Genomic DNA, 22,121 nt, shown 5'->3' on the forward strand with positions numbered 1-22,121 from the left:
TGGTTCGACCAAGGCAGTGGTGAGGACTAGAGAAATACTGGGCATCAAAGATGATGCTCAACAACAACATTGATGACAACTTGTATCATTTGATGATTGAGGGTAGACTTTAGACTTTAGGGATACAATGTGGAAACAAGCCCTTCGGCCCATCTAGTCCGCGCTGATCACCCCATACACTATCCAAAACACTAGAGACAATTTAAAATTTACAGATGCAATTAACCTAGAAACTTGTACATATTCGTAGTGTGGGAGGGAACCAGAGCACCCGGAGAAAACCCACGCAGTCATGTTGTTGTTGTAACTGTACTGGGACAGGTTGGCTAGAGGCATCGACTTGTCTGTTCCCATGGAATGAATCAAAGTAATCAACGAATGACTTCTGTGATGGCAGGGATGACAGGAGGTAGCTGGAACCCTGGCCTTTGGCAGTCCCATTCTGGGTCTCACCATCATCGAGGATTGAGTCACAGTCTGGCTCGACCTGGTAGCTCACCGCCATCAATTATAGACGGCACGACTGCAAGAGCTTTGATCTGAACCACTGGTTGTGAGAGAATTTCAATTTTAGGGATAAAAATAAAACTAAACTTCAAATTATAGAAATCTGAAATGAATGATAAAATGCTCGATAATTCAAAGCAGGTCAGGCTACAGCCAAGGGAACACAAACAGAGTCAGCATTTCAGGAAACAGAATACTTAACGGAGAGTATTAACATAAAACAGAATATGCTTAAAATTAAGTGTTTTAAGCATTGTCTGTTTTGTTTCATGTTTAGATGCAGGTAGTGAACATCATCTTATGGTTCACAGCATGTCACGGATGCCTAGTTTAATGTTGCAGATCTGTTTCAAGTCCATCCAATTTAGAACAATTGTAGGGCCATAAAACGCAATTGAGGATTTCCTCCATGAGAAGACAGTGACATTGTCTCTCACAAGATCCACATTGTTGCCGTAGATACATCAATCTGACACAGGTTGGTTGGTTGGGCCAAAAATCAAATCAACTTATCCTTCACATCATTCAAAATAAATATTCATAATAGTTCATTATTTATCACAGACCCACAATATGTAGTAATGTGCATGAGTATTCTACCAACTTTAGTTAGAGTGCTAACAAGGCACTGTTGGTGAGAGACACTTAAACTCCCCACCCATAACACCCTTGCAACAGACAAGTGTACTGGTATATCCTGTATATGCCAGTACCAAGGAGGATCTTGGATTACAGACAGGAAGAGTCAAGTCAAGTCAAGTCAAGTTTATTTGTCACATACACATACGAGATGTGCAGTGAAATGAAAGTGGCAATGCTCGCGGACTTTTGTGCAAAAGACAAACCACAAAACAACCAAACAAATTATAAACACAATCATAACACACATATTCTTTTACATAATAAATAATAGAAGGAAAAACGTTAGTCCCGAAGAGGCAGGCATCCTCATATCTGCAAGACTTCACGAAGCTTGGGTACAGTGTTAGTTGCAATCTTGTGCTTGGCTGTTTGAGTGGACCCACTTGCCAACCCACCTGCCTGACCAGTTCCATGACAGATCTAACAGTTGAGTGTAGTCATCAACATTAACACAAATCCCTACTTTGATCGGACTTTACTGGCTTTACCTTGCACTAAATGTTATTTCTTTATCATGTATCTGTACACTGTAAACGGCTCGATTATAATCATGTATTGTCTTTCCGCTGACTGGTTAGCACGCAACAAAGGGTTTTCACTGTGCCTCGGTACACGTGACAATAAACTAAACTGCACTGAAACTGAAATCCTGGCCAGTATCAAGTACGCGAGAGGAAACGCAATCCACAATTCATTCCACTTTCATAACGGAGAAATACATTTCACAATAAGAAAACTACAAAGGGAGAAAATAATTGAAAAACAAATAGAAAATAGTTGGGGCTGATGCCAAGAAGTTGCTTTTAATGTAGAAAAACTCCAATATTTGCTTCAAACCAGCATCACAAAAAATAAAGTAACACTGCCCTTTTGACAAATCTAGAGAAATACAATTAAGTTAGGTTTTAATGGACTCTGCTCTTGTTTTTAGGACACGGTGGAATCAATCAACTCGGAGGCATGTTTGTGAATGGGAGACCGCTTCCCGATGTGGTGAGGCAGAGGATTGTCGACCTTGCACACCAAGGGGTGCGGCCTTGTGACATCTCACGCCAGCTCAGGGTCAGTCACGGGTGTGTCAGCAAAATCCTTGGCAGGTAGGAGACAAAACGCTGGCCTTCGGTGAAATGGCAAACTCGCAGACTAATGGCGATGCCGGAAATCTGAAATGACAACAGGCAATGCTGGGAATACTCAGCAGATCAGGTAGCAGCAGTAGAGAGAGCAAGAGACTTAGTTCCAAGTAGGTCCATCTGATGAAATATTAACTGATTTTCCATCTCCTGATGTTGCCTGACCTGCTGAACTGCTTTTCCTGGAACAGCGGTTTCTGAAAGCAAGCATTCACGAGTAGCAAGTAGTTGGGACAGCAAACACTAAATTGTCCATCAGTGTAAGGGGATTTATGTACAGGAACTGCGGTGGCTTGTTGCTGCTGTACAAGGCCTTGGTGGGAGGTCCTGGGATGGCAGGACTGATGTATGTGGGGAGATTGGATTGGGTAGATGGAGTGTAGAAGAATGAGAGATAATATGACAGAAACACAGGAATATGCAAATTAGATACAGGCAGGATGGTCACAATGACTGTAGAGTCCAGAACCAGGGATTACAGTCTCATCGATAGACACAAAAAGCTGGAGTGACTCAGTGGGACGGGCAGCATCTCTGGAGAGAAGGAATGGGTGATGTTTCAGGTCGAGACCCTTCTTCAGATTGAGAGTCAGGGGAGAGGGAAACTATCAACACTAGATCCATGCACAAACTAACATTTTAACATAGAAACATAGAAAACAGGTGCAGGAGTAGGCCATTCGGCCCCTCGAGCTTCTGTGGCAGAGAATTCCACAGACACTGGGTGAAAACCTCAGACTCAAAACTCTCTGGGTGATTTCACAACTCTCTCTCCTTTGTCTTCTGGAACGTGTCACAGGTACTATGAAACGGGCAGCATCATGCCAGGAGTCATCGGGGGCTCAAAGCCAAAGGTTGCCACGCCAACAGTGGTGGAGAAGATAGCTGAGTACAAGCGGCAGAACCCGACAATGTTTGCGTGGGAGATCAGAGACAGGCTGCTGGCAGAAGGAGTGTGTAATAATGATACTGTGCCCAGCGTCAGCTCCATAAACAGGTACGTGTTGCAAGCTGTTGCACCAGTGCATGTCTCTGGGTGATTTCACAACTCTCTCTCCTTTGTCTTCTGGAACCTGTCACAGGTACTATGAAACGGGCAGCATCATGCCAGGAGTCATCGGGGGCTCAAAGCCAAAGGTTGCCACGCCAACAGTGGTGGAGAAGATAGCTGAGTACAAGCGGCAGAACCCGACAATGTTTGCGTGGGAGATCAGAGACAGGCTGCTGGCAGAAGGAGTGTGTAATAATGATACTGTGCCCAGCGTCAGCTCCATAAACAGGTACGTGTTGCAAGCTGTTGCACCAGTGCATGTCTCTGTTTAACAGGTACGTGTTGCAAGCTGTTGCACCAGTGCATGTCTCTGTTTAACAGGTACGTGTTGCAAGCTGTTGCACCAGTGCATGTCTCTGTTTCCTAATAAAGGTTGCGCTTTGACACCTGAAGGACATCAGAACTATGGAACATAATATTTTCCGTTCAAGGAGACTTTGAGTTAATATCAATCAATCATTCAAGGGAGCAGTGTAAAACTCTACACTACAATGCAATCCCAAATCAAACACTGTTAATGATGGACACAAAATGAAGTCCTCAATGCATTAAAACATTCTAAATGTTCTGGCTTATTATTCATCCTGTTAAAAACTGAATTGGACTTTGCTGACATTTGCCACCAGACAAGGTGCCCATGGACTTTACACCACAAGAGTCTGTCAGTACTGGGAAGAAGTGAACTGGAAAATGATGGCACTAGAAAGATTTATTCTGACAAATTTAATTGAAAATAAAATCATACGACAGCCTTCAAATTGGAAACATTTTGACTGGTTTCCAATTGGATTAAGAGTGTGACTTTGGCCTGGCGAATGTTAGTGCCGTCTGTAGACTATGTGGGGGTAAATATTTCACCTCAACAACAAGTCCTTTTTGCTGCCAGTGGTGATGAATGGGGAGACACATGAACATTTATCTTAAGAACAAAATTAACCAGCAATAGAGTAAGGAAAAACAGCTTAATGAGAAGAGAGAACAATGTTAGACAGGTACACGGATCGGACAGGTTTGGAGGGATATGGACCAAACGCAGGCAGGTGGGACTAGTGTAGCTGGGACACGTTGGCCAGTGTTGGCAAGTTGGGCTGAAGGGCCTGTTTCCACGCTGTATCACTCTATGACTCTATGAAAAGGAGTGATGAGAGAACTATTAAACTTTTCCACTTTGTCGTCAGAATTATAAGAACCAAAGTTCAACAGCCATTTCATCTACCTCTTGAAGACCATTCTGGGACGAGACTGAGTCCAGGCCACACTTTGGGTGAGTAACAGAGACATGTCCGAATATGGTCTGAAATGTGGTTTCCCCCATGATATTGTGTTCATAGTTCAGTTCATTTGTACCATTACATTCATATGGAAACAAAAATCTCAATATTGCTGTAATTATGTCACGATATTTAAATTGTGTTATATAACATGTTATATATGTTATATGTACAAGGCCCACGATATTTAAATTGTGTAAGATTCACAAAGATGAGGCCATCTAAGATGTATCTAAGGGTTTATGTATAGTGAAGATAGACACAACAAGCTGGAGTAACTCAGCAGGACAGGCAACATCTCTGGAGAGAAGGTTTGGGTGACGTTTCAGGTTGAGACCTGACTTCAGATCTATTGACTATATGCTCCGTTCCAGCTACTCTGTCAGATTGACGCAGGTGATGTTGGATCTTACCCTGAGCTCCAACATAGTCTAGTTGTCACCAAGACCACATGGCTTCACATTCGCAGCTGTACCGATATTTAGGTAACAACTCTGAGGCACTGAAACTTGTTACCTTGCTGTTGCTATGTCAAGTCTCCATGTCACAAATGTTCCTCTCACCCTTGGTTGGGAACCCTTGCTCTGCACCTATTCCAACTTCCCTAACCTCTGTATAGCCACCCTATACACAGCCTGCTTGACCATTTGTGGAATTCCCTGCCACAGAGGTCACTGGATGGATTTAAGAGAGAGTTAGATAGAGCTCTAGGGGCTAGTGGAATCAAGGGATGTGGGGAGAAGGCAGGCACGGGTTATTGATTGGGGCCGATCAGCCATGATCACAATGAATGGCGGTGCTGGCTTGAAGGGCTGAATGGCCTCCTCCTGCACCTATTTTCTATGTTTCTATCTATGTTTCTATATTAGTGATGTCCTGCCAACCGCTGATGACCTCCATTTGCCAATGTACAAAATGCTAATTTACAAATCTTTCTACCAGCATGTGCAACTATTACTCGTCCGGTCCCTGCACTCCACTACACCCCAGATCAACCACCCAAACAGTCCCAGGTTGAAGCTGATTCTCCACCCGAAACGTCACCCATTCATTCTCTCCAGAGATGCTGCCTGTCCCGCTGAGTTACTCCAGCGTGTTGTGTCTATTTCCAGCTTCACTTCCCTCCTTTTTAAAACCAGAACTTTCATCAATCAGAGTTTTATTGTGAAACTCCTTTCCAAACCCCTCCATGCGATGTCACTTTAGCCCCCTCCATTAAAAGCCTTCTATCTTTCAATCAATCTTTCACTAAAACTCCCCTTCATTCTCGCCTTTCTGAAGCACTTTGCCCAGGTACATTTTCAACCTGTTCCTGCATTTTGTTTTAATGTGGAAATCAACGTTGTAGATGTATACTGGCCCCAAAGTTGGAGGAGATTTTTGGATTAGTTGGTGATAATATTTCATTTGTTGGTTTCCAGTAGCAGAATGAATTTACATAAAGATAAGATTTATATCATGGGTTTGCAAGCTGAAACCTCCCAGCAATGGTAGTGAGTGCTTTTGGGTGATGGATCATAATATTGAGTGAATGCCAGAAAGAGCCGGATCTGGAGTGACCTGTGAACAAACACTGTTGATGTAAACACATCAGGCCATGTATTTCCTTCATTAAAACAACCCGTATATCATTGCAAGAGAAAAGAATATCCAAATTAATTTCATTGGCTGAAAAATGGTCACTTTTAATAGGGTTGTGGTTTCTCAGCCTCTTTTGCAATCAGCTCGAAGGTAAAAATATTAAAATGTCTCAATATTGAGTTTAGTTTCTGCTTTCCTTTGAAATAATTCAGGCATCAGTTTAAAATGTCAATATATACTTGTCCAATTTGCCTCTGCTTCCTGCCATTATTCTTAGTTCTCTATGTCCCCAGCAACTCCAATAACCCAACATCAATCCTGACTTCCATTACTCCGTGTGTGATTATATGTTCTTCATATGACCACATGGGTTTACACATGGTGTTCTAGTTTCATTCCACATCCTGGGACATGATAGATACATTATCTACAGTGAATTACTCTGGATAGAGGTGGCAGGTAGAAGATCTGAAGAAGGGTCTCGACCCGAAACGTCACCCATTCCTTCTCCCCAGAGATGCTGCCTTGCCTGGCCCACTGAGTTACTCCAGCATTTTGTGTCTATCTTCAATGCATAAAGTTATGCAGGTTTACCAATACACTCAACAAACATGAAGCAAACTGCTGGCATCTTACTGAACCAAACTTGAAACACATTTTTATGCCCTAACTGGTAAGTCAAGCATAGTTGGCACGTATGGCTCAAACTATTCTTAGTTCTGGTGCTTATTTTGAAATGGACAAATGCATATCACACCAATATTAGTTCAACCGATGATTATATTATAGGGCATTAAGATTAATCCACAACCAACCCTCCCCAGCAGCTCAATCCAACATTATTCAACAACTCAGTGGGATGTATTCAAGAGAGAGTTAGATTTAGCTTTTAGGGCTAATGGAATAATGGTATATGGGGAGAAAGCAGGAACGGGGTACTGGTTTTGGACGATCAGCCATGATCACACTGAATGGTGGTGCTGACTCGAAGGGCCAAATGGCCTACTCCTGCACCTATTTTCTATATTTTCAATATGCCTAACCTCAGGGGAAGGGGTCAAATGTCGTGTGTCCGAGCCGTATAACATGATGCATTTTATTATGACTTTATTACTCTTATAATAGTGAGTTTTATCGTGAGTCCTGACCTTGGCAGAATTTGTTTCTATCCACTGGTAGATGATAGGTTGTATAGAGTTATTGTCAGTTCCCTAGAACAGGAAGGCAAAACAATAAGTTCCCATTTTAATGTTTATACGGTGATTCTTGGATTAAAGTTAGGTATGGTCAAGATTTGGTACAGTCATGAAGTTTGCCACTAATTCACTTGTCCTTACATATTCAGTATGTGTTCAGTCTCAGCAATGAAGGTGGCCCTTTGAATGATTGGGATTGATCATTTCAAACTTGCATTTTTTTCAGTGCCCAATTCGACGGTGACACCCCCAGAGTCTCCACCACCCAGCGACTCCCTGGGCTCATCGTACTCTATCAATGGTCTCCTTGGGATTGTACAGTCCAGTAACGAAACCAAAAGGAAACTTGCAGAAAGTAAGGAAAGCAGACTGTGGTTTGGTGCTGAGTCCACTCTAATTCTGAGTCTGATTACTGCTGAATTATTATTTTAACTTTTAGATTTTAGTTGCTTGTAAAAATAGTGTTTTCTTCAGTGTGATTTAGTGCCATGAAATAACCATCGATAGATAATCCATGATTTGACAAGGTAGGGAGCTGTAATCTTAGTTAGGTCATTGTGCCTCATACTGACACTGTTGCTAAGAAGGTTTGTGTTTTCAGCAGAACAAGGACACAGTTGGGATCACAGCTTCGAGTTGGGATAAATTTGTCCAAATCTTTCCAATCTAATATCTGGAGGAAACACGAGACTGGAGAATTCTCAGCTGCTTTGTAAAATTAAAGGATACGAGAGGTTTTTGAAATCTAGAGGCTGCCATGCTGAGAGATGCCAGCATTTATGTTTTGTAAACTGGATTTTTGAGTGCCTGGATTTTACACGAGGAGTGGCATGGTGGTGCAGCGGTAGAGTTACTGCCTCACAGCACCAGAGACCCGGGTTCAATCCTGACTGCGGGTGCTGTCTGTACGGAGTTTGCACGTTCTCCATGTGGGTTTTCTCTGAGCGCTCCGGTTAGTGTGCGGGGTGATTGCTGGTCGAACACGTGGCAGTTGTAGTGACTTTTGTCTTTGATTGGAACTAATCATCCTGGTTTATTAGTTGTAATTAATGCGTCTGCTTTCCTTCAGTCAGGCTTTCAGAGTTGTTGCCTGAATCTGATCATGAAAAACACTAATAAATTACTCACATAATACCTGGTGCATCACAGGCTAGGAGTCTGTAGGTCTGAAGAAGGGTCTCGACCCGAAACGTCACCCATTCCTTCTCTCCAGAGATGCTGCCTGCGTGTCCCGCTGAGTTACTCCAGCACTTTGTGTCTGTTTATCTTGCTGTTTTTACCATTCAATATCATGGCTGATTTGTGATAAATCTGTCCTTTCCCCATGTCCCCGGCTGCTGTAAAATAACAATTTGAGGTCATATTTAAACGTCCAGTTTGCTCGGCATTATTTACCATTTGTCAAAGACAGTTCCAAAAGTTGACCTTCCTCTGCGGGCTATCAATTTACTTCATCAAACTTCTCCCAGTTTACTTTATTTTATTCTTTACCCTTTTATAATTTTCAATTTGAAGATCCATTTACTAGATGAATCTTCTTTCCACGAGGTGGACTGCAGTAAAGACATTCTCTTCATCTAAGGTGCTGTTTTGTGCTTCATGCCCCTGTCCCACTTAGGAAACCTGAACGGAGACTTTGCTCCCCACCCAAGGTTTCCGTGCGGTTCCCGGAGGTCTTTGTCAGTCTCCCTACCTGCTTCCACTACCTGCAACCTCCGGCACCCACCTGCAACCTCCGGGAACCGCACGGAATCCTTGGGTGGGGCGCAAAGTCTCCAGAGGTTTCCGTTCAGGTTTCCTAAGTGGGACAGGGGCATTACATAGACAATCACCCTCAACTCTTTCTTTCCATTGTGAGCATCAGTGAACACTTTTTAAAGAGCAAATTGTTTGATAACATTGTCAACAATATGTTGAGATTGAGAGCAAACTGACATGGTTGTAATTAGCTGGACTAAAATAGAGAATACTGTAACTACACAACAAGCCCAGCAGCACCCGTGGAGAGAACATCATAATTAGTGACCTATGAGTATTTTCAGCATTCTCCTGTTCCATCTAATTACCACCCAATCAATTTAACGATTTCAGCAGAGTGATGCGAGCTATTTCCTTCAGGATCCATCCATACACTCTGATGCTGTGTTGCTCCAAGCTGGAGGATGAATGAGGTGGATGTTCAACAACTGTGTGAGTTGGCCATCTGTGATGAGCCATCACTTCCTACAAGGTGAATCAGGGGGCAGCACAAACAACAGCGAGGCATCACTCCCTGACGAGCTCAATACATTGTACGCACACTTTGATAGGGAGAACGCTGATATGCCTTCCCGAGCCCCCATATGTCTGATGGTATTAGTCACAGAGGCCAATCTCAGAAGATCCATCAGTGGTGTGAACCCTTCGAAAGCATCTGGAACTGATGGCATACCTGGTGGTGTTCTCAACACCTGTGCAGACCAACTGACTGTAGTATTTGTGGAAACTTTCAGCCTTGTTACTGAGGTCTGAAGTTCCAACCTGGTTTGAAATGGCACCAATAATACCAGGAGAATAGTATGGTGGCACTAAGTCCGTGATGGTGAAGTGCTTTGAGAGGTTGGTTATGGCAACACATCAACTACCTCAGCAAGAACCTCGACCCATTACAGTTGCCTACAGGTCAATGGAGGATGCGATCTCACTGGCTATCCACTCTGCACTGGACCACGTGGACAGTATAAACATATAACAGTTGTTTATAGACTACAGTTGGCGTTCAATATCATCATCCCTACCAAGCTCACGGAACTGGCTCTCTCCACATCTCTGCAACTGGATCCTCGATTTCCTCATCAACAGACCACAGTCTGGTCAAATTGGCAAGACCTCTTCCTCAATAACAATCAGTTCGGGAGCACCTCAAGGTTGTGTGCTCAGCCCCTGCTCTACTCACTCTATACTTATGAATGTGCAGCCAGACACCATATGGAATCCATCTTCAAGTTCATCAACGACACCACCATTGTTGGACGAATTACAGATGGTGATAAGTCAGAGTATAAGAGGGAGATGGATCCACTGACCAAATGGTGCCAGCACAATAACCTGGCTCTCAATGTCAGTAAGACCAAGGAACTGATTGTGGATTTAGGAAGAGGAGGAACGAGGACCCTCAAACCTGTCTATCTGATGGGACGATGGTGGTGAGAGTCCAAGCTTCCAATTTCTGGGAGCGCCTATCTTTGAAGATCTGTCCTTGGACCCAGCAAATTGATGCAATTATATAGAGAGCCCATCATTGCCTCTACTTCCAGAGAAGATTGAGGAGATTCTGTATGTCAATGAAAACTCTCTTGTACAGTAAAGAGCATATTGACTGATTGCATCACCACCTGGTTCAGCAACTCAAACACCCAGGATCAAAGAAAAGTGAAGAATTGTAACATCTCCACTTTTGGGAATCTCCCACGACAGCTTAAAATGGTCCAGGAACACTTGGGGTGGGATTGGGAGCCCCAATTGCATGTGTCATCATCTCCTGCTCCATCTGTACAAGAGTCTATGGTTCACCTATTGACCTCATCAGGCTCCACAGAACCCGCAGAACGTGAGTGCATGTCATCCTCGATCTGGCTGGACTGCCTTAAAACAGTGCTATGTATCTGTAGTCCAAACCAGGTAGAGATAGCAAACCGCCCCCTCCCTCCCCACCCACCCTGCCCATCCAGTAGGACGTTAGTGAGACAAGTGGCATTTTACAACAGTCAAAATTGCATGAACTTTGTTACTGAGACGAGTTAATTTTTCAAAGAACACAGACCATTTATGACACAGGGGGTCATTTGGTCCATTGAATCTGTGCTGGCCAAGAAAGATTCCAACTCAGGACTAGCAGCCTAGTCCTGTAACTTACCGCACTTCAAGTATACATCTAGGGATTCTTATCCTAAACCACCCCTTCTAGGCAGTGAATTCCACATGCTGATTAAAATAATTTTCGTTACTTCACATGTATCTTCGTGCCAATTACTTCAAATCTATGCTCCCTGGTGTTTGAACTTCAAGAAAGGAAACGGGTCCTATCTATTTATCTAGAATCTTCATCATTTATACATTTTGGTTAAATCACCCCTCAGTCTCCTGAGTTCCATATAGAAAAATCTCAACCTCTCCAATATTTCCTTAGAGCTAATATTTTCCAGTCCTGAAAGAGTGACAAGAAATCTAATAATCTGTGGTTTAATTAACATTATATCCATTTCATGCCTGGTTTATCATTCTACGCAATGACTAATAAAGGGAGGCATCCTATATGCCTTTTTAATCACCATGTCTACTTGTTCTGCTACCTTTAATGAGTTATGAATGTACACTCCAAGGTTACTCTGTTCCTCTGCATCTTTTATCGTCACCTGTTATTTTGTATGTTCCCTTCCCCACGAAGTATCTTCCGAATTGCATTACCTGACACGTACTATCCCTCAAAAAATGCTGGAGAAACTCAGCGGGTGCAGCAGCATCTATGGAGCGAAGGAAATAGGCAACGTTTTGGGCTGAAACCCTGAAGGAAATAGGCAACGTTTCGGGCCGAAACCCTGAAGGAAATAGGCAACGTTTCGGGCCGAAACCCTTCCGGGTTTCGGCCCGAAACGTTTCTATTTCCTTCGCTCCATAGATGCTGCTGCACCCGCTGAGTTTCTCCAGCACTTTTGTCTACCTTCGATTTTCCAGCATCTGCAGTTCCTTCTTAAACACCAGTAGATGTGCCTCACCCACTGAGTTACTCCAGCATTTTGTGTCTACCTTCGATTTAAACCAGCATCTGCAGTTCTTTCTTACACACTTACTATCATCATTCTCCTGAAATCAGAAGCTTTTAACTTCCCTGTTAACCACACTGACATGTTCTCATTATTTAATTCTGTTTGGTCATTTAATTAACCAAATGTAACTACTCTAGCTGTTATGGGCAGTTTTGAACTTGTCCCTGTAATGTTAATGTGTGTGTCCCGATCATGAGCTACTGTCCCCTACAGCTAATCTTCGACCCAACCCTTGTGGAAACATGACTAGATTGCAGCAATCTCTGGGTTTCCCTCCTGTATTGCTGTATGTATGTATGCATGTATGTATGTATGCATGCATGTATGTATGCATGTATGTATGGATGTATGGATGTATGTATGTATGTATGTATGGATGTATGTATGTATGTATGTATGCATATGTATGTATGTATTTAGATGCTACTGTATTGTCCATGTAGCAAACTCGACCAAATTCAGTTCAGACAACACAATGTCAGGGTCAGAGTTGAGGTCTATCTGGTGTATCCAACACATCAATACGTACATTTACCAACTGACTTAATGGAGTTGTAATTAAATGTCATTAGTAGCATGAAGCACAAAGCAATCATATTAGATGAACAAAGGACAAAGTTGGTTTGTGTCTGTTGTTCAGATAAGGTGACAATGATTCATGGGGAATTAGTAGACAGATGATTATGCTGCAAGCAGTCTGGCTTCATGAGACGTGTTTGACTTAACTGTCCTGAAGTGTGGAGTCAGTGGCACCTGAGCAAGGCTTGGAGTTTGTCCAGTATAAATGTACAAGGTTAATTCTAGAGGATTGCTCTATGAAGAATAATTGAGCAATTAGCTCCTGGTTACGTGTTTAGATGAATGAGATGAAACCTCATGGTGGGTGTTCAAGGTTCTGAAAAGATGCTGAGAGGTTATTCCATCTACTAAAGCATCCAGAACCAGGAGTCAGTGTCTTGGGATGAAGACAAAAATATTTATGGGTTAAATGTCCATCTACTAGACTTTAGACTTAGAGATACTGTGTGGAAACAGGCCCTTCAACCCATCTAGTTCGTGCTGACCAGCGATCACCCCGTACATTAGCACTATCCTGCACACTAGGGACAATTTACAGAAGCCAAACAACCTACAAACTTGAATGTCATTGGAGTTTAGGAGGAAGCCGGAGCACCCAGAGAAAATCTGCACGTCACGGTGAGAACGTCCAAACTCCATACAAACAGCCCCCGTGTTTATGTGTTCGGCACGGACTAGAAGGGTCGAGATGGCCTGTTTCCGTGCTGTAATTGTAATTGTTATATGGTAGTCAGGATCAAACCCAGCTCTCTGGCGCTGTGAGGCAGCAACTTACCGCTGTGCCACTGTGGTATTTGCACCATATGGAACAGTCACTAGGTTCTGTTGTCCTAGTTAACTGATGGAAGATAAAATACTAATGGACAAAATGTAGATTTATTTGTGGATTATGTAAGGATGTGAGTAGTTAATTCTTTTGTCCAATTGTTTAGTTTTCATTCATTCTCATCTCATCCAACACCGTGACATGTTCTAGTCACCCTGCTGGGCTAATTAATTAAACTATTTCATTTCTCTCCAGATGGAATAGTTAAAGCAATTTTTCTGCACCTTTCAGTTCACATTCCTTATGTTTGTGGTTATTTTTAACAAGGTTTACTTAATATTATCTGTTCTTTTCCAATAAAAAACAATCACAGATTTAAATCTCTCGTCAGATCTCAAATGGAAGTATGTGAGGACACAGGAGGCTACCTAGTTTGTGCTTGCTCCGTGATAACTCAACACCCATAATCTTTCTGTAGAACTCGTTATGTTTTCCCTTTGAATAGTATGTTAGTTTCCCCCATCGTTTCAGCTATTCCACATCACATGAACTCGCTGTGGAAAATGTATATAGTAACCTCTTGTGTGACATCTTATAGAATGCTGTTTGAAAATCCATAGTCACCACATCTAGGGCAGATCTGTAGGGAACTGGTAGGAATGATCCCAGAGCAATAACAAGAATTACTTTCTAGAAAGCTACTGTTAAATATATAAAATCAGTGCTGGAGTAACTCAGCGGGTCAGGCAGCATCTGTGGAGAACATGGATAGGTGCGTTTCACAGAGTGCTGGAGTAACTCAGCGGGTCAAGCAGCATCTGTGGAGAACATGGATTGGTGACGTTTCACAGAGTGCTGGAGTAAACTCAGCGGGACAGGCAGCATCTATGGAGCTAAGGAAATAGGCAACGTTTCGGGCCGAAATCCGGAAGGGTTTCGGCCCGAAACGTTGCCTATTTCCAGAAGGATTTCGGCCCGAAACGTTGCCTATTTCCTTCGCTCCATAGATGCTGCTGCACCATAACTCAGCGGGTCAGGCAGCATCTGTGGAGAACATGGATAGGTGACGTTTCACAGAGTGCTGGAGTCACTCAGCGGGTCAGGCAGCATCTGTGGAGAACATGGATAGGTGACGTTTCACAGAGTGCTGGAGTAACTCAGCGGGACAGGCAGCATCTGTGGAGAACATGGATAGGTGACGTTTCACAGAGTGCTGGAGTAACTCAGCGGGTCAGGATAGGTAATATTGAGAGTAATTTTTAAATAGATGAATGAGGTTTGAGAACTCGGTATCGCTGTGTGGGTGAATTGTAAATTGAGATCGGTAATTGTTGTTTGGGGAATTGGCATTTCTGGATGTGAATTGATCATGTTTCAAAACAAGGATCAAGAATATGCAAGTTTAGTTTATCGGAATAACATGACTCTATTTTGATAAGGACTGTGAAAATGATTCAGTATCCAATTCAATAATTGCACAAAAACATATGTGAGAAATGTTAAAGTCAATATACACCACAGAGAAGATAGATTTTAGGGTTAACAAGTTGAGAAGTGGCTCATCGGATTTCTTTGAAGATTATTTTGGTTAAATAAATGCAACATTTATGAATGATCTTTTTCACATTCTTGTTGCAGGTGAGGATGATATTTGTGTGATCAGCGCTGACTCCCAGAGGGGTAGTGGAGGTCCTCGGAAGCAACTCCGTACTGAAGCGTTTGCCCAGCAGCTCGAAGCCCTGGACTGTGCCTTTGAACGGCAACATTATGCAGACGTCTTTGCATCTGGCAGCCACAACAAGGGAGAGCAGGTGAGTGAAGAACAGCCAGCACTCCTGGCACGGCGGCCAAAGTAATGGTTAACTATTGAAATTCAAAATATACCATTGTGCTGAAGTTTATTACACCAGGATGCATGTCCTGTGTGAATGTAGCTAAATTGGCTGCCCACCATCCCAGTCACTTGACACTTGCATGCATGTGACCATATGTAGCAGGATAAATCAGTACAACATGCTTTAGTGAATTCATGGTTATATGTTTTCCCTCATAGAGCAGGGGTTTGAATTATTCAGCTACACTGTGCTAATAAACGTCTGGGATGTTGGTTTACACCAGAAATGACATGTTGTCTTGAACTAATTTTGGGGAGGGAGGAAAGTTGGCTCAGGCTCGAGGAGGATACGGATGAGATGGAAGTTAGACACAAAACGCTGGAGTAACTCAGCGGAGCAGGCAGCATCTCTGGAGAGAAGGAATGGGTGATGTTTCGGGTCGAGACCCTTCTTCAGACTGGTCAGATCAGTTTAGAGGAATATGGGCCAAATGCAGGTGGTGGGATTATTAATGGGCAGGTGTGGGACTAGTGCACGTGGGACATGTTGGTTAGTGTGGGCAAGTTGGCCCCCTCAATGGCAAAATACATCAGGTTGGTAATCTGTTAATAAAATAGGCTAAATGCTACCACCTGCCGAGAGAAACTCTCTTGTCAGCTAACATGGTTAACGGCAATCTGGTTGTTATTCATGTTCCAGGCTCCCCTGTATCCACTTTCATCTTTAAACAATGGAATGGATGAAAGAAAACCAAGTTTGCCTTCTTCTGTCACTCCACTCGGCAGGAATATATCTGGGTCACATGGATACTCGATGGTGACAGGTGAGTATTTCTGTAAAGAGCTCGGGCGTGCAATGGACAAACAGTTAGAAAATGCAAAAACAATGTGTGCTGGAATATTCAGGGCCATGAGCTGCAAATGACACAACAATTATGTTCCTCATTTAGATGTAAAATATATAAAACAATAAATGACACTATATTGTAATATATTACGTTGCTTGGGAACGTTGGGAAATGATCACCATTCTTGTACACCTACCCATATACCTGTCTGACTCTTTCTAAATGCCAGGTTAGTCTCAGCCTCAACTACATCCTCTGGCAGCTTGTTCCATACACACATCACCAGGTGTAAGGTTGCATGAGGCCCAGCAGTCTCAGAGTTTGAGGGCTGAGTTCTGGTCTATAGTTAGCGGGGCCCCAGCTACAGCAAAGGTAAGCCACGATGAGTAGCTTCAAAGTTCAGGCTTGGAAAGGAAATATCATTTCACATTTCTACTTATCGTATTCCAGTAGTCACCTGCTCGGAAATGTCAAGTATGCAGATATTGGATAGAATGGATGAAATGTCGCAAAGACTGAATAATCTGCTACCTCGGGTCACCGAGGGATATTTATATACAAAGATAGACACAAAATGCTGGAGTAACTCAGCCGGACAGGCAGCACCTCTGGAGAGAAGAAATGGGTAACGTTTCAGGTTGAGACCCTTCTTCAGACCATGTCCATTCAATGCTGCCTGTCCTGCTGAGTTACACCAGCATTTTGGGCCTATCTTCGGTATAAACCAGCATCCACAGTTCCTGCCAACACATTTACAGACAAGGTAATTGGTGTGGCTGGTGAGCATGGTTTACTACAAAGTCCCTCAGATGACAAAAGTGGGGGGAAAGCTAATTTTAAAAAAGCAGTATTTTATTTATTTATTTGTAGAACTTTAGTGATGTCACCCATGAACCAGAATGTTACAAATGATGATGTTTTCCAGGGCGTGAAATGATGAGCTCCACACTGCCAGGATATCCCCCTCACATTCCTGCAAACAGCCAAGCCAGTTACACATCATCTGCCATAGCTGGGATGGTGACGGGTAAGCACTCTTGTGTCCAGCGACTGTCCACACATTGACATGCTGTGGTCACTGTTTGTAGTGGCCTAAGACCTGTAGTTTCCACCCAGGTAAATGATTGCAGAGAGATCGACAATGTAGAACTGATGTGCACCAACACTGCACACCATGTTTCATAACTAATTCTATCATCCATCCACTGAAGTCCCGCATCATTTAATGTCCCTTAATTAATTCTCTTCTCATTTTCCACCATTTCAAAGAGAACAGTCCCAACCTGACCAAACTTTCCCAACATCATGGCATTATGTTGAAGAAAACAAACAGGTTCTTCCTGATAGACTGGATAAATATCACAAAATATATGATCTGGCCATTTATTACATTGGTTTTCCTGACATGCGATTGTATGCAAAATCAATGCTGCATTTGTCTACACTTTAACAATGACTATACCTCCAAACTATTTCAGTGGTCATTTGTAAACGGTCAAATACAAATTCCTCTCTGACCAAGAATCAGAGTGTACGAGTCATTCAGAAGAGAAATTGGCCCTTTGTCTCAGCCGAGTTTAAGATGACTGGCCAGTATGGGCAAGATGGGCTGAAGGGCCTCTTTCCACGCTCTATGACTATCAGGCATTCATTTACACTAATTTTTATTCTTTCCATATTTCCAGCCCCTGGATTCTACCATTCACAAGTTGGGTCATTTATGGAGGCCAATCTGAATGTATTTGGGATATGAGAGGAATCTGAAGCACCAGGGAAAGCCCGGTAATCAAGGGAGAACATGCAAACTCCACACAGACAGCACCAGGGGTCAGGATTGAACTATGGGTCCCACAAATACTCCACTGCTCTGCCCAGTACTTGATATTTACACCATCACAAGAAATAAAAAAACACTAGTTTGAGCATTTTTACCTTGACCAGTACATCATTCACTCAGTTAGTTGTCTGCTGCTACCGTCAAATACACAGATATTTTGTTTCAAAATTGTCCTGTGTTCCTCCTAAGGAGTAATAGTTTGTTGATTGAGATGAATAACAGGAGGGAACAAAAAATGGAACAGCCATGGTTCCTGCTACTGATTATGTTCTAGCTTCTTGCATGACCAGACATTAATAGCTTCAATAATGAGCAGACTTGAAGTTGTGGACAACTCTGCAGCTCACCAACTTCAAATATAAAAAGTGTTGGTCGGCAGAAACTCCGAGAATGAATATTTTTGGTGGAAAATGATGGGGTTTTTGTAAATAAAGAATTATATTTGATCTGATAAAATGGCTGGGACTTTGCGGAAGTACAGACTTTGACAAATTAAATCCTGTTAACATTTGCACAACAGAAAGTTGACTCTTAAACCCAACAAGAATTGTCATTAGTTTTAAGTTCCAGTACAGAACAGGCAGTTAATGATTGAACAGGCCTTTTGCTGACCTGCGGACTCCGGTTTGGAGGCGATTAGATATTTTTGCAATGAGACAAGATGAAACATGCATGTACTGAGCAGAAGATGTTCTCCTTGTTCCCTCTGACCTGCATTGTTGATGTGTTGCTTTGGTAACACAAAATGCTTCTCTCAGCCATGAAATTCGATGGTTGCTTTGAACATCAGAAAGAGACAAAAAAAACCCTGCAGGCTGGGCTATTCTGTTAGTCACTAATTAATTAAAACTGAACCATTTTATGCACAATGCTTGTGATAATTAAAATAATTTTATTTATTATTCTAACTCCAGGAAATGAATATTCAGGAGGCCCTTACACTCACTCCCACTACACATCCTATAACGACGCCTGGCGTTTTACCAACTCTGGATTAATAAGTATGCGACACAGGAATTTACCTGTTAAATTGTGACTTATTTTAAACTAGTAATGTGTAAATGTTGCTGTTATTGCCCTGTGTCCATCGCTGTTTACCCTGTGTCCATCGCTTCATTCTGTGACTGCTGATATTAGTGGCTTTCAGGCCCTACTTCTTTTATGATGATTTTGTCAACTGAATTTTTAGATTTAGATTGTCAGCAGTGTTTACATGAAATGTTTGTAGCACAGTTAATTTAGTTTAGTTTAGAGATTCAACGCCCTTTGGCACAGACTAGCAAATAATGGTGTGTATTGAGATTTCTGCAGTCAGCCAGGATACTAATATGCCTTATGAATAAACTCATTGCACTTATAGATATAGAAGAGAAAAGATGGCCCAAGTGATGTATTATCTAGTAGGTATCCTGGTGATTATGCATACGTGAACATCACACACAAACTGAATCAGACTCCAACACACAGACTCCAACACACAGACTCCAACACACAGACTGAATCAGACTCCAACACACACACAGACTGAATTCAGACTCCAACACACAGCCTGAATCAGACTCCAACACACAGACTCCAACACACAGACTGAATCAGACTCCAACACACAGACTGAATCAGACTCCAACACACAGACTCCAACACACAGACTCCAACACACAGACTCCAACACACAGACTGAATCAGACTCCAACAGACAGCCTGAATCAGACTCCAACACACAGCCACACAGAATAGATTATCTGCTATTATCCACTAATTAGGTGCATCAATAACAAAATGGCCATTTTAGTGAAATAGAGAATTGCTGAGACCTTTGCTGCATCCCAATTTAGCAAACTATATTTGGGGAGAATACAACAGCTTGTTATTTATACCAGTGCTTCATGGCCACAGTAGCAATGAGAGGAAGTGTCCTATGAGTGCAAGCTTTTGAAAGCAGTTGAGGGATGCTGAGCTTTTCATTTTCTCCAATGTTTAACTGTTATAAAGCCACGTGAAGAGCTTCAGCTGTGCCATGTGATGTGTTACTGCATTGTTATGTTCTTCCAACCCTCTTTTCTTCTTGTCCGTTAACTTTCAGGCTCCCCTTATTATTATAGTTCCACGCCAAGGACCAGCACACCGCCCACTGCTGCCACTGCATATGACCACCTCTAGTTCCCACAGCAACCAGGGAACTGTGCCGAGCCAAGCCCTGGGGAATCATGTGCTCTCAGTCTAATTGATTTCAACACAAAGCAATGTGGAAAACTCTATTTATGAATGAAATTGGAAGGACGGGCAATAATTTCACCACCGGATGTTTTTCATAACATCCACACATGAACCGCAGTGAATCGCATTCCTACTCTGGATTTGCAGAGAATTCTCAAGAACTGAAAGCCATAACCAATGGCTAGATAGAAATTGCTTTTGAACAGTAAGGAAAGCAAATGCACTATTAGTATTGTAAATTATACATGGACTTTTGCAAAATACACTCAATATGGGCCACAGACATTGTGTATACAAGGCTCTAATAGGCTCATTATGTGACTTTAATTGTGAGTTGGGGAATGCATTGGAGATCTTTGCCCAGTTACACGAGGACTACATTTAACAGAATGTTACAACAGACGGCTCCTGCAGACAAGAAAGAGAACTTCTGGAAATGACACAAAGCTTTACAGAATGAACAGCTGGCAATTTTCATTGCAGACTGAGCAAGAGATGTATTGTACCAGAATGTTAAACTGAAGCATTATTACAAACCCCACCACTCAGCACAAGACCATGACAAGGAAACAGAGACTTCGACCAATCAAATGTTTCTTTCTCAAACATTCTTTACTGAGTTGAGGCATATTCTCAGCATTTCTAACACTGTTTAAGACTTTACAACAAAAAATATGAAATGTTTAGAGGCACTGGTAGCAACAAAGAGAATTTGTTTTAAAATTTCACCGTGAAGATTCAGCTTGTTTGAACCACTCATTCTGCTTGCATTTGACCTTTCAAAAATCACCAAAATAACAGGATGGACAAAATAAAAATCAATAAATGCATTAAGATTAGTTTACCTTTGTATACCATGTTCAAGATAAATCTATTCAATTTTATGTTGTTGAAATTGCGTGATTCTTAGCTTATGTAGCCCACATTTCTCACCTGTCAGAATTACGTTTGTTATGAAGGATATTGATTTCAGACAGGTGATGAAGTGATCAATACATAACTCAACTCCCACAGACAGACAGATGGGTCTTGAAGGATCTAGAACAACCCATGTCCAATTCCAGTTTTACATCCCATTCACTTTGGAAGGACCTGCCCAAGATGCACAGGCCTGGGGTTTTTCATATGCTATGTATGTATGTAAACTATGAAACTATCAAAAGAAAAATATTTTAATTCAGTGTAGCATGATTTCAAATCTAGGAAATAAAATGTGCTGACTGTAGAAATTACACGAGAACTTATTTTATGATATTCCTGCTGTCTATACGAGTATATAATCTACAACAAGAACTAGGCCAGGCTGGTGGAAGTAAAGTACCAAGTACTGGCTGCTGCTGGGATTATAACAGCACAAGTATTTCAGTTCTGTGTATTTCCATAGAATGTTTTCTAGCTTTGGAATACAAAACAAATATTGATCCAATATCTATTAAACTATAGATTAAAAATTGAGTTCTGATAAATTTGAAAATTCACCATAAAAATCCCCACGTTTGCATGTTAGTATTAAAGGACTACTTTGATTGTATAAGCACTAAACATTGTAAACATTCACAAGTTATAGGAGTAGAATTAGGCCATTCGGCCCATCAAGTCCACTCCACCAGTCAATCATGGCTGATATCTGTGCCCTGATTCCATGTTCCTGCTTTCTCCCCATAGCCCTTGACACCCGTTCTAATCGAGAATCTCCTCTTCCCGCCCCTCATCATTTACCAGACTGATTCCTGCAAAATGTCAACAATCAGTTTGTGTGTGGTACATTTCGCAGTCATTGCATGCATGACATTTCCTATTCTATCTAAGCAACACCATCGCCTCCTTCCCTCCTGGAACATATGATCTAGAAAC

At 42.2% G+C, this 22,121-nt stretch overlaps 1 protein-coding gene across 1 annotated transcript in view; it reads left to right on the top strand.

Moving 5' to 3' along the window:
- LOC129713420 (paired box protein Pax-8-like) overlaps positions 1-21,880 on the top strand; it is a 41,637-nt gene extending 19,757 nt beyond the window's left edge. The window contains exons 3-11 of the mRNA XM_055662463.1: positions 2,081-2,246; positions 3,082-3,279; positions 4,512-4,597; positions 7,608-7,736; positions 15,170-15,342; positions 16,066-16,189; positions 17,139-17,240; positions 18,965-19,051; positions 20,134-21,880. Of these exons, the coding sequence (XP_055518438.1) occupies positions 2,081-2,246; positions 3,082-3,279; positions 4,512-4,597; positions 7,608-7,736; positions 15,170-15,342; positions 16,066-16,189; positions 17,139-17,240; positions 18,965-19,051; positions 20,134-20,210 (1,142 nt within the window). The 3' untranslated portion in view covers positions 20,211-21,880. The remainder of the gene's footprint in view (positions 1-2,080; positions 2,247-3,081; positions 3,280-4,511; positions 4,598-7,607; positions 7,737-15,169; positions 15,343-16,065; positions 16,190-17,138; positions 17,241-18,964; positions 19,052-20,133) is intronic.
- Positions 21,881-22,121: the final 241 nt, after the last annotated feature.

Source organism: Leucoraja erinacea, chromosome 35 (genome assembly GCF_028641065.1).
Source record: "Leucoraja erinacea ecotype New England chromosome 35, Leri_hhj_1, whole genome shotgun sequence".
NCBI lineage: Eukaryota > Metazoa > Chordata > Chondrichthyes > Rajiformes > Rajidae > Leucoraja > Leucoraja erinaceus.